Here is a 12918-nt window from a genome sequence, read left to right on the forward strand (position 1 = left end):
AAGAAGCAGGCATCCAGGTCCAGGAAGCCCATAGAATTCCCAAAAAGCTGAACTCAGAGAGACACACACCAGGGCACATTATAAGCAAGATATCAGAAGATAAAGAGAATATTAAAATCAGCAAGTGAAAAACAACTTGTTACATACAAGGGGACCACCGCCAACCCACCCCACTCCCAGTAAGACTCTCAGTAGATCTTTCAGCAAAACCGCAGGCCAGCAGGGACTGGCCTGACACATTCACAGTGCTGAAAGGAAAGACCTTCCAACCAAAACTACTCTGCCCAGCAAGACAGTCATTCAGCGTTGAAGGAGGGGTAGTTTCCCAGACAGGTGAAAGCTAGAGAAGTTAATCACCGCTATACCAGCCTTACAGGAAAGGTTAAAGGGACTTCTTTAAGCTGAAAAGAGAGGGCAATAATTAGTAACAACAGAACCATGAAAGCAGAAGGTTTTCTCCATTAGCCCCGTGTCTCTGAGCTTTAGGCTTGTAGCATTACATCATAACATACTTATTTTTTTCTAATAATACTTTTGGTGATTTGTTTCCTTTGGAACCTTGCCACCCCTCCTTTAATATCTGAACCTTCTCTCTCTCTCCCTCTCTCTCCCTCTCTCCCTCTCTCTCTCTCTCTCTTTCTCTCCCCCCCCCCCTCTGTTTCTGTCTCCCTCCCCATTATTCCTGCTCTGCAATTTGGCTTTATAATCCAAGAGTTTTCCCCTTATGATGGAGCTCTGCCCTTCTGGAAAGGTCTCTTTGCTGGATGCTTTGAGATTCCTGAGAGTTCAGAGCCTCCCTCTGCTGTTTACTGCCACTATACATAAGATTTTTGCACTCATCTGCAACTTGGTGCCTGTGAAAACCTTTCCCTTTCTCTCCATTTGTTCTCAGGTTTTTTTCCTCCCAGTTTTAACCAAGGGTGGAATCCTCCTCTTTTGGCTTATTTGTACTGCTCTGGGGGTTCTGAGGCTGTGGGGAGTGTCTCTGTAGTCCCTTCCACTTCCTGCTGCTCCCTTCCACGCGGCTGTGGGCCTGGCGTCTGGGCCTGGCATCTGGGCAGCGTGGCCACGTTTTCTACAGCTTATGGGCTTCTCTTCTACCTGCTTTTGTTGAAGATGTAGTCATTGGGCTCTTCTCATATCCCAGTTGGTATGTTTGGTTTTCAGGGGTTGTTGCAGCATTCAAAAACTATGCTTTCACAATTACGGCACAGCTAGCTCATTATTTTATTAGTGTATTTGTGACCAATAGATAGGGAGCTTGGATTTTTTTATCTCTAAGGATGACGGATTAATTTAGGGCAACGTATAAAATTGCATATTTTAACATCTTAAAGGAATTTTTAGCATCTATTTGTGTCCTATTGAGGAGTTGTGTATAAATGTAGAATTTTTATCATTAATATTCTTCTTGATTTTAAATGTAAATACACATTTTTTACCTCTGGTTGCGATATTAAATGAGCATAGTCTCCTAATGGGAATTTTAGACTAATTACAGTATGGTACATGAAGTTATCTGGAGGTAAACAGGTTTTAATGTAAACATGAAAAAAACCTCGCTGGACTTTTACTGAAATAAATAAGCATGATTAAATTTCTTGCTCAGAGAAAAGGAAAAAAAGAATGAAGTTACTTGTTTATTTTCACGTGTAATAGATAATTATACTGAATCCTTGGATATTTATGAAAGAAACATGAAAATTTAATACGTGAGTCAGAATTATTTGTAATTTTAGATTTGCTGGATTGCTTCCACATGGCAAGTGCTAAATAAACACGTTCGTGTGCATATTGTAGGAGGGACAGTATTTGTATTTTGTAATTTTATTAGTAAAGATTATATAGTCTGCTGAACCTAACTTCAAACTTTGGAAACCAAAAATAAAATGATCAATTTCTCATAGGAACTGAAGTTAAAAGATGAAGAGTGTGAGAGGCTTTCTAAAGTACGAGATCAACTTGGACAGGAATTGGAGGAACTCACAGCTAGTCTGTTTGAGGTTGGTCTGTTTACATCTTGGCCAAGAGCAACGTCTTGGTTTTTATATATTGATAGAATTGTTTTTTTGAGGGACTCTTGAAAAAGATATGCTTAGCTTCATGCATATTTATAAGTTCTCTGAAAAAAAAAACTATTTAAGAAATGTAGAGTCTACAATTTAAAATGATGTGAAGGAAGAAAAACCAGAATCAGGTAGTTTGAAAAATGCATATGTGGAAAGAAAGGAGGTAAATCTTAATTTTGATTTTACCAACTGTTTAGGGGCTGCTTTAGAGTAACTTAAAGATGTGTGCCCTCTAATGCTCCTCAAATCATCCCCTATCAGAAGGCGACCTCAAGGGTTTGCCGTCTTTGTGACGGAATCATATAATCTTCAGCCACAGGACCAAAATTCCTACCCAGCTCAAGCAGTGTTTCTCAGTAGGGGTGCCGGTGATGTAGGACGCTTAGCATCCTTGGTGTAGTAGAGGTTTCCAAGAAACAGAACCAGTAGGATGTGTGTATATACACGTGTACATCTACATGTATGTAGAAAGAGACGTATAAGGAATTGATTCATGCAGTTATGACGGCTGGCAAGTCCCAAGATTTGGAGGCCGAGCTGGCAGCCTGGAGACCCAGGAGGGATGATGGTGTAGTTCCAGGCTCGAGTCCACAGGCCTGAGAACCAGGAGAGCTGAGAGATCTTAAGGCTGACAGGCTTGAGACCCCAGAAGAGCTGATGTTTCAGTTTGAGTCTGAAGGCAGGAAGAATTTTCTCTTACTCCGTGGGGATGAGCCTTTTTGTTCTATTCAGGCCTTCGGCTGAGGCCCACCCACAGTGTGGAGGGCAGTCTGCTTTTCTCAGCTTACCGGTTCACATGTTAGTCTCACCCAGAAACATCTTCACAGAAACATCCAGAATGTTTGACTAAAATATCTGGGCACCCGTGGCCCAGTCAAGTTGGTACACAAAATGAACCATCTCACTTGAGTTTGCCCAGAAAATTCTAGTAATACTCCCTCATCATTTTGACAACTTTTAAATATCTCTGGATGGGAGGAGAGGATAGTACTTCCTTGGTTAAGAACCACCACCATAGGATACCTCCTTTAGGTTATAACGCCTTTAGCCTTCAGAAGTTCCGTATCAAAAGCATTGTGTTACTAGAATGACTGATGTCTCATCCGTTTACCAGTATTTTCTTTTTTTTCCCTAAAATTTTGTCCTTAAATAGTTTAATGGGAAAAAAAGATTTTTGGGTGAAAAATTTCTTCACCTGTTGTTTTTTTTGTATATGCAGAATCTTCTGTTTTAGGTATGTGTATTTACATAGTTGCAATCCTAATATATTTTGTACTTTTTCTTTAAATAACATCTTTTCATGTTACTACACAGTCAGTGTAATGATAATAATAATCTATCAAGTGTATATTCCACGGTTTTTATCATTACAAGTAATGTTGCCGTGGGCGTCTTCAGACGTGTGGGCTTTCGTGCCCCTCTGCTCCACACCCCTTTGCGCTCTCCTCTTTTTGGGGGTCCCTTCATGAACATTTAAAAACTTTTTGTTTAGTTAGCTGGTTGTCGGAGGTGAGAGGAAGATGAAGGCAAGCGTAGCAGTAGTGGGCAGTTACAGTTCTGGCACAGGAGCCTGCGTAACGTGCCACATTTGTCTATGGGAGTGGGGGATGCAGAAACATAAGACTTTTCCTCCAGTCATATCTGCCTAGAAGAAAACAGTGTAATGATACATGGATAGTAGATAAGAAAGCAAGTTGATTTTAGCCCCACTTAGCTCCTCCCCTCGGCACTTAAATGGACGCTCTGTTAGATGATGTAGGAGGAAGACAGGCTTTTCCCATCCCAGCAGGACGTGAAGTACCAGAAACGCAGTGAATGAAAAAGTCACCTAAAGACAAAGGTTCTGGGTCCCTAACTTACCTCCAACCTAACTATGACTAATGCCCTTAACTGTGTACACTTTCTGGGACGGAAACTACATTGATTACAGGTGCTTTTAGTAATGAAGAAAGTTGTCCCCAAACCAGTTACTTAAGAATTTAGAAAAAAGTGCGGGAAGTTTTTCTGTGGTCTCAGTTGTGCCTTCGTGATCTCAGTTTACCATTGTCTTACCAAAAGATGTTTTTACTTGCATTTTATGTGTATGTGTGTATAGTTTTTTAAGAGTTATGTATTATTCTGAATAAGCTCAGTTTGCACAGTTTTGGTAAACTTAACATGTAAACTCAAATTAGAATTTATTATGTATGATGAATAATCTTGACTATAATTATCCTTCAGCAAATTTGAGTCCTAAAAGTTATCAAATACTTAACAAGACTCAAAAGTTTTATATCTATGTCTGTGTATATATATATATATATATATATATTTTCTTATAGCATTTTAGATTTTGAGATAATATAAAATGAAGTCTGTTGAAAGAATGCTTTACAAAGTAGTCTACATTTAACATGGAAAAAAAAAGATGTAGTCTTAAGATATTTTTATATTTTTTCAGCCAGTTTTAGTAAGTATCCATGATACACTTAGTTTTCTCTCAATGGTGCTATAAGGCACGTGCAGTACAAATTATTATTTTATCTGTGAAGAAAATGAGGCATAATTAGAGTAAGAAACAACGCTGGGGCTCAGATTCATGACCTTGATCTTGCTTTAAGTACTGTGAATGTCATAAATGGCACTTCCGTTTGTCTCAAGCTATGGAGACAAATTTGAACATGGACCTTCATTATGGTAAAGATACCTGATGTTTAGTGAGCATTCCCTATGTATTAGGCACTGTTCTAAGAGTATATGTGCTTAGTTATAAATGATACACATCCACGAACACACATTGTAATGTTTTACATACATTACAAAACATAAAAGTTTTAAAAGGAGTGAGATAATAAAAGTGCTTAAATTTCTTTATAATAGTACAGAAATATTTTATTCTTACTAAGACATATATATGTATGTATATGTATTTCATGAGAGGAGTGTGATTGAATATGTTACCTTGTTTTTGAAATCTTGTTTTAAATGTATGATTCAGATGAAGGTCTGGTCTAAATCCCATTTTTAAAATTTAGATGTAATGCTGCTGATAACTCACTGATCCGAAAGGAACAAGTACTTTTTTTCCTGTGATAAATCACTGTACTGAATTTCTAGTCACATTGCCAGTTATGAGGTTTTTCCAGAACATTCTCTAGTGAATTTCTGTCTAATACCAACACATTGTTTTTGAAAATTAATCAGAAGATGTTGAATAAAAATTATTTTTTAAAGAAAGAAACAAACAAGAAAACCCTTCATTTGAATCACTGCTAACCAGATAGGAGAAAAATTCTGTTTTCAGGGTTTGTAAGTACATAGACGTGAATGTTTGCAGAGCTCAGGGGTCTGCCTACTGCAGCCTGCAGGGTGGAGCTGGCCTGTATCTGCTTTTGTACAGCCTAGTGAGCCAAGATTGGTTTTTACATTTCCAAGTGGTAAGAGAGGGAAAAATATCAAAAGAGAACTGTTTTGTGACACATGTAAACTGTCTGCAGCTCGTGTCTCAGGGCCCCTGCGCTTTTGTGGGAGCGGCCGCCTCGCTGGGGTGCGGTCTGTGGCTGCTCCCACCCCAGCAGCGGGCGGGCCAGCGGCACCGGAGAACCCGTGGCTCACAGAGCCCGAACCACTTACTCCCTGGCCTCTTTGGAAAGTTTGCTGACCGCTGGTGTAGATGATATTTATGTTTTTCAGTTTCAGGTGACAGAGTGATAGAAAAGTTTTCAAACTTTATTTGAATATACCTTTTGATGTCTTTTGTCAGTTTGCAAAATCCTGTGAATTATCAGATACTGCTGCTGCCTCATTCTAGCTCTTTTCTTTACTTTTGGGACTCCAGTTACACGTATGTCATCCCTTGGCACTGTGTCCCTCATGTATCTCTAGTGGGGAAGGGTCACCCCAAATCCCAGCCCCCTTTCCTGGCTTTACCTGTTCTCCTGGATCTTGGCCTTCCGATTGTTCACTATTTTGTTAGCTCTCTGATGCCTTCAAACACATTTAAAAAAATACGTCCAGCTTTTAAACATTATTCTCCATAGAAAGTTTGTTCCAAGTTGTAGTAGTTCACTATTAAGGAAAGCAGAATCCATTTCCAAACATTTGAACAAACACCCCCTCCATAGCACAAGTTACTTCTGCATTTATAGTTAAAATGGAACTTGTCTTGAAGGGTCAGATTAGATATGTTTATTATTTTGAATATATTTGTCAAATACTGCTTTATTGACAGCCGCTTAATACAGAAAAATTCAGCAGATCTGAAACATTTGTCACTTTTAGAAGAAAAATGCTCACCTCATTATTAAATTGGATAACGCTTACAGACTTTGACATAAGAAAACCAGCATAATTGAGCATGGAATATTCTCACAGTTAATCTCATCTTATTAGAAAGCATTTACAGTAGAGCTTCTCTTACTTTAATATAATCTGTAATTTCGCATTCATGGGCACATACAAACTGCAGTTCATTACAGTACTCTAAGAGCAAACGGACAGTGGGAGAGCCACGATGCAGAGCTTCCATCCTCCACCGAGCCGTCGGCAGACCTGGTGAGGGTGCCAGTGTCAAACCAGTAAATCTCTTTGAAGCTGATTTCCTTCCTTCCTCCTTCCCTAACTCCCTTCCTTCCCATGAACTGGAAACTGAAGTTCTAGAATGTATGTTCTTACATCCCAGGGGATTATCTCGAGCAATCTATAGGCAGTTGTAGTTTCTTCTTAATCTTTATAGGGGCTATTCCATACAGCAGAGTAATTTTTTTTTTTTAAATACAAGTAAGATCATGTCACTCTCTTCCTTAGAAAACCGTGAAGCTTCATGTTGGGCTTAGAACAAAGTCTAGAACTTGTACTCAGATATTTTTATCGGACTATTAGAATGTAATCAGAACGTAAGCTCCTTAAGAGCGATGGCCTGGTCTCTTTTCCCAGTGTACTACCAGCGCCTGGAGCAGTACCTCATGAAGAGATGTCATGAATAATGTTTGATGCATAAAGGGAAATTAAATACCTAGAGTTTTTTGTATTTATGGTACTAAAAATAAAGGTCTTATTAAAGGAGAAACTCTGATTTCCCTTTTTAGATTGCTCTGCACAAAATCATCACTTAATATCATTTTGTGCATTTTTTTATTGGAAACTCTAAGGCTTCTCTGCTGTCATTCGTATAAACTGCAGCATTATTGGTGTGTTAATATTTTTACCTGTCCCTTCTGTATGTCTTTGCTGTGAGTAAAAATACGAATATGTATATATAGTGATAAAATTATAAAAATCTAACTATAAAAAAGTTCCGTTTGACATGTGGGTCATGTGTTTTCCTTCATCGCACTTACAGTCCTTACAGTAGCATTGATCAGAACGATCAGACTCAGCTTGGCTGCCTCAGTGGTAAAAGGTACTAAAAGGAGGTACCTATTCCTCATTCCTGTCAGTTGGTCTGTCTAATGACAATTGCTGTTACAGTAGTTGACATTGAAGATTTAATTTTAGGCAAAACTTTGTTGGTCTATCTTTGCCTCATTCAAAAACACCCATTGAAAGATTTTTTGAAAACAAACACTAAATACTTTGTTTTCAGAATTTGAGATGTTCACTTTTTCAGGAAGCTCATAAGATGGTGAGAGAAGCAAATGTCAAGCAGGCAACAGCAGAAAAACAGCTAAAAGAAGCACAAGGAAAAGTAAGTTTTTGCTGCTTATAATAGGATAAAATGTAACGAAGTTAGTGATTACCGTCTTAAATATACCTTAACATGTATTGGACTTGGTCTGATTGTAAAAGTAGTGCTTATTGTAGAAGATTTTTAAAACTCCAGGAAACTATAAAGAAGAAAGTAGCTACCACAGAGACTTAATTAATAGCATTTGGTGTCTATTTATATTAGAAGCAAATGATTTAAAGTCTTCTGAATCACATGTATTATCAAAAGGATTATATAATCACATTTTAAAGTTAATATTTATTATTTTACTAAAAGAAGCTACCAAAATGTTACTAGAACTTACTATTTTAGATATGAACTGCAACTAATCATAAACTATTTTTTAATACATTTTGAAGATTTTGAAAATTGACATGAGTGAAATGTTAGACATTTGGGCAATTTTTAAAATTTCATTTGACATTGTGACTAGCAGCTCAGTCCAAACCATATGGAAACATCAGAAACTTGGTTTTACTTTCCTTTTATTACTCCACAGGAAATACAAATTAAACTTACATTTCATCTTTTTGGAAGGGAAGTGTTTTGACCAGACTGCTAACATTTAGCTGCATCTGTCACGAAGCGTACTTGGTTTATGCGACTGTGTTGATTTCTTTTCAAGATTGATGTCCTTCAAGCCGAAGTAGCTGCATTGAAGACGCTTGTATTGTCCACTTCTCCAACATCACCTACGCAGGAGCCTCTGCCGGGCGGAAAGGCACACTTTAAAAAGGGGCATACGAGGAATAAAAGTACGAGCAGCGCCATGAGTGGCAGCCACCAGGACCTCAGTGTGATTCAGCCAATTGTAAAGGACTGCAAAGAGGTAACTCGTCCAGGACTGTCCCCTCTGACTCTGTTGATACTTATTAATTCTCATCACCGAGGTGTCGGTAATGATTTTTGTCAGCAAAAGTTTTAGTGCAAATTATGCAGTATTAAGATGGGGGAGGCTTTATCTAGAGCTGGCTGCTTTCAGGGCTGCCTCTGTTCCCTTCTCTAACTGGCTGACCTTGGAGGACCTGCTGGAAACTTGCTAAGTTTCTTAATCTCGCTATTGCCTTTAGGGAGCTAACTGTCATGTGTTGTATAAAGGAGAGCGGGTAGCTTTAATGATCTGGCTGGTCACAATTTGTTGCTAGAGTGTTCTAGCAAAATAGGAATATAAGAAATGCATGAAAATAAGGTGATTTTCTTGAAGAATGGCACATTGCTTTTACTTAAATTCTGGGAGAAGCAGAATTTTTTATCAGTAAGGTAGTCCTAGAATTTGCATAATTAAGCAACAACAACAAATGGAACTAATGGTAGCCATATCATTTTAAAAGATACGTTATAAAGATAACATCATATGGAAATATTTTGAACTGTTTTGAGTAAGACTTGTGTTAACTGTAAAATATTTATTTTACTTATATATGATGAGGAAACACTTCCAAGGGGATTAATAGAAGAAATTCACGGAAAAGTCCTATCCCATTTTTTCTGAAAAGCTGTATTTTACTTTGTCAAAGTCAGGTCCATCATTAATCTTTAAGAAGCTGTGTGTTCTTATTCAGATTTTTGCATGGAAGCCAGGAGTTTATTAAATTGAATGACCAAGGTTGTTACTTGTTTTAAAGAATTGCATTTTGTTTAGTTATTAATAAAAAAAAAAAGATGCCAGTGAGAGAGAAGTTCAATACTTGATCAAATCTGAAGGTAACAAAACCTAAAATTCACATTGGTTTCTGTTAAATATTCGAGAAACTTTTAAGTCATAACTTTAGTTCTAATTTCTTTTGATTTAGATAACATTATAAATTGCTTGGTAAAACTTTTATTTTTGCTGTGGTTTCTCAGTGTGTATAATCATGTACTTTTTTTCTCTTTTGTTTACACTAAGAAAATTTGAATGTTTTCTCATGGAACATTTTGAAGTTTTGTTTTTAGTTTATGAAATTTTTTAAAATATGAACAGGCAGCATGTAACTTCAACATAATAACTTTATGCTTTCCAGATATATCTTTTATTCTAATGTTTTGTGAAAAACTTGTCAAAATGTTTCATTAGACAAACGAAACATACATTTGACCTGTGTAAGTCTTAGAAAAAGATAAAACAATTGGGAAAAAAGTGAAAATGTCCATATTTCTGGAGAAAATATGATGGGGGCATTCTGTCATGACATTTACAACACATCTTCTGAAAGCGTTTAAAACACGTGTGCATGTACACACAGGCGAGGCTTGGGGATCAAGTCACTCAGATGTGAACTTCTGTTGGTTTCTTGCTCTGTAACTTTGGTCAAGTTATTTTATCTCTCTGAGCCCTAGTTTCCTTATCTGTAAATGGAGATTATAATATTTATCTGCTCAGCTTTGAGGATTAAATGTTTATGAAGTGCTTATGGTAGTTCCTGATGCAGAGTCAGCTCTTAATAAATCATTTAAATTACTGCCTTTAAACGAGACTCGTTACTTAAAGCACTACTTATCTGCTTTGGGGTTAAATCCATTAAAGAGTAGATTTTACAAAGAAAATGAATTTGAAAATGTAAGTATTACTCATCTGCTAATATTTTTACCCTTTTGCCTTTAGCTTTGATTCAAGGAATTTATGGATTGGGATGAAAACAATTCACAATGAGAGTGCCATTGTTCACCTTAAAGGAAAGTGTTAGGAAAGCTCAGATACAGTCAGGCTTCTGTTACGTTCACGTAGACGACCTGCACACCTGGTCGAGCTGTCCCGGAGGCCGTGGCCGCAGTCAGTGCTGCATTTACAGTGTGTCCAGTGCTTCTGGACAAGAGTGACTGAGAGCTGCAGGAGGATGAGGGACCCTGCTCTGTGTTTGGGTGGCTGGGGGTGGGTGCAGCCTGTGGTTGACAGCTAGTAGTCAGCTGGGCTGAGGGAATCTGTAGAGAAGAAAACTTGGGGAAAATTTATTAAAGTTGGGGGAGGCGGGGAAGAGGAGGGACAACTGGAAGAGCGAATAAGGCAGATGCCAGCCTGGGTTATTGTTGGTAATTCAGATGGTAAATAATGGATGTTGAGATGCCAAAAAAAAATTAAATAAATGTTATATTTTAAGACAGTCAATTTAGGAGGCTGTTTGCTGCTTTTTAGTCTTGCTGCTTATATACAGTAAACATTTTGGAAATTCTTTTGGAAATGCCTTCAGGTAATAGCAGAACAATTAGTGTTATTTCTGGCCCCAAACTGGGTTTCACAATTTAGTCAGTCTCCATTTATTCAGACACTTTATTTAATTAACTTCGCCACACAATACTTTTCGATTATTTTCAGAAGACTTGTCATTTTTTATACTCAGAACAGTGTGCACGTGTGTCTTAAGAAGAGCTCCAGCAATTTTTTGGTGGGGTGGAGAGTGTTAGCATCCTTGGACACCACAGCGGTACACTGAAAAGAGCTAATTAGTCATTTGGGAGTTTGGACTGTTTTACAAAGAAAAATTGCTGCCATATGTTATAACTAAGAATGGCTGAATTATTATTTTAAATAAAGAGTATTTCTTTTTCAGTAGTGTTTCAATTAGGTTTTGGTTTTATGAAGTGATTTTATGTTTGTACTTTTTAAAAAGTTATGTTATGTTTTCTTTTGATTTGTCAGGCTGACTTATCTCTGTATAATGAATTCAGATCTTGGAAGGATGAGCCCACAATGGACAGAACATGTCCTTTCTTAGACAAAATCTATCAGGAAGATATCTTTCCGTGTTTAACCTTCTCAAAAAGTGAGGTAATCAAAAAAATTTAATAGAAATGCATTAAGTTGTTTCCATACCTTTACTAAATCAGTTATATATTTTAATATCTCTTACTTAAATAAGATGTTACAATATGTCATATTTTACCATTTTCTCCATTCCATGTTGGGATCATATTAATTTCTTGCCATTCCCTCCCTGAACCTCTTTCATTATTTGAACGGAAGATCACTCACGCTGCAGCGCGCGCTGCGTCCGAGTGAAGTGCTGAGTAAGCTCGAGGGTGGGGCCTCTTTCTTCTGGGTCCCGGGTGGGTGAAGGGGAGTCCTGTGTGCGCTGGGGTGTTTGTCGGGTAGTGATTAAAAAAAAAAAAAAAAGTCATACTGAGTTTCTTCATCTTTAAAACGGGAAAAAAATGTCTTCCCTGCCTCTATGTCACAGGGTTATTATTAAGAAGATAAAAGTAAGTGAATTGTCGATACAAAACCTTTAAAAAGAATAGTGCAAGGCACTATACAAATGTAAGGTCATAGTTTTAATTTTCTTGCACGTGGAAAGTTTGCAAATATCCTGTTTAGGAAAGTTGATCCGAAGAGTCTTACATTACGTCTTTAGGGGATTTAATTGTAACATGACTCGTAAGGAGAAGTTAGGACGAACAGGAAAATGCTCTTGGTGTGTGGGCACGTCAGCCCTCGTGGCCGTGTGCCTGGTTTTGGGTAGACTGCTCCCGTGAGCTGTCTTGCCAGAGTGAAGTTTGCCTGTTCCATCAGTCGTTTGTCAGTTGTTGCCCTCTCCACCTGGAAATGTAATACTTGATAATTCAGTTAATTCTTTTGTAGATGCTTGTGCACATGAATACAAGGCCAGAAAATAGATAGCTATAATTAGCATAAATTTTTGTGTTATGAACAATCAGTATTAAAAATAATGCATAAAGTAAGCAAAATAAAACGTTAGGATATTCATTTTGAAGTGGTATCAACAGTGGATGTAGGTTGTGGGTAAGGAGTGGTCTGGAATTAATACCTTTAATCCCCTTCCAGATAATGAGAAGTTACTTAGCTATAACTGAATTGCCTTCCATAACAATATTTGAATTATAAAGATACTCAAACCAAGATTATATGGTTTCTTTTTTGTTGGCTGAGGCAAACCTTGTGGAACTTGGGGAAAAATAATTTTTAAAATCAATTTACTATAGAATAGAATTTTTATATTTTTCTGCCAGCATAGCATCTAATCCTTTTTTTTTTTTTTTCCAGTTGGCTTCAGCTGTTCTGGAGGCTGTGGAAAACAACACTCTAAGCATCGAACCAGTGGGGTTACAACCTATTCGATTTGTGAAGGCATCTGCAGTCGAATGTGGAGGACCAAAGTATGTTTTCAAAACCATACCTTGTGGAAGATACTGAGTTTAAAAAATTTTTATGTGTTGCAGTTATTTAAT

The 12918-nt window shown here is 37.5% G+C and overlaps 1 protein-coding gene across 5 annotated transcripts in view; it reads left to right on the forward strand.

The window, feature by feature from the left end:
- Nucleotides 1–12918, forward strand: part of RAB3IP (RAB3A interacting protein) — a 44661-nt gene that overhangs the window by 25483 nt on the left and 6260 nt on the right. For 4 of the 5 annotated variants that reach the window (XM_064491535.1, XM_010986389.3, XM_064491534.1 and 1 more), the window contains 5 exons: nucleotides 1908–2003; nucleotides 7657–7734; nucleotides 8381–8584; nucleotides 11372–11500; nucleotides 12734–12846. In XM_064491535.1, the coding sequence (XP_064347605.1) occupies nucleotides 1908–2003; nucleotides 7657–7734; nucleotides 8381–8584; nucleotides 11372–11500; nucleotides 12734–12846 (620 nt within the window). The remainder of the gene's footprint in view (nucleotides 1–1907; nucleotides 2004–7656; nucleotides 7735–8380; nucleotides 8585–11371; nucleotides 11501–12733; nucleotides 12847–12918) is intronic. The other variant, XM_064491533.1, reaches the window with a different exon arrangement.

This window comes from Camelus dromedarius, chromosome 11 (genome assembly GCF_036321535.1).
Source record: "Camelus dromedarius isolate mCamDro1 chromosome 11, mCamDro1.pat, whole genome shotgun sequence".
Classification (NCBI taxonomy): domain Eukaryota; kingdom Metazoa; phylum Chordata; class Mammalia; order Artiodactyla; family Camelidae; genus Camelus; species Camelus dromedarius.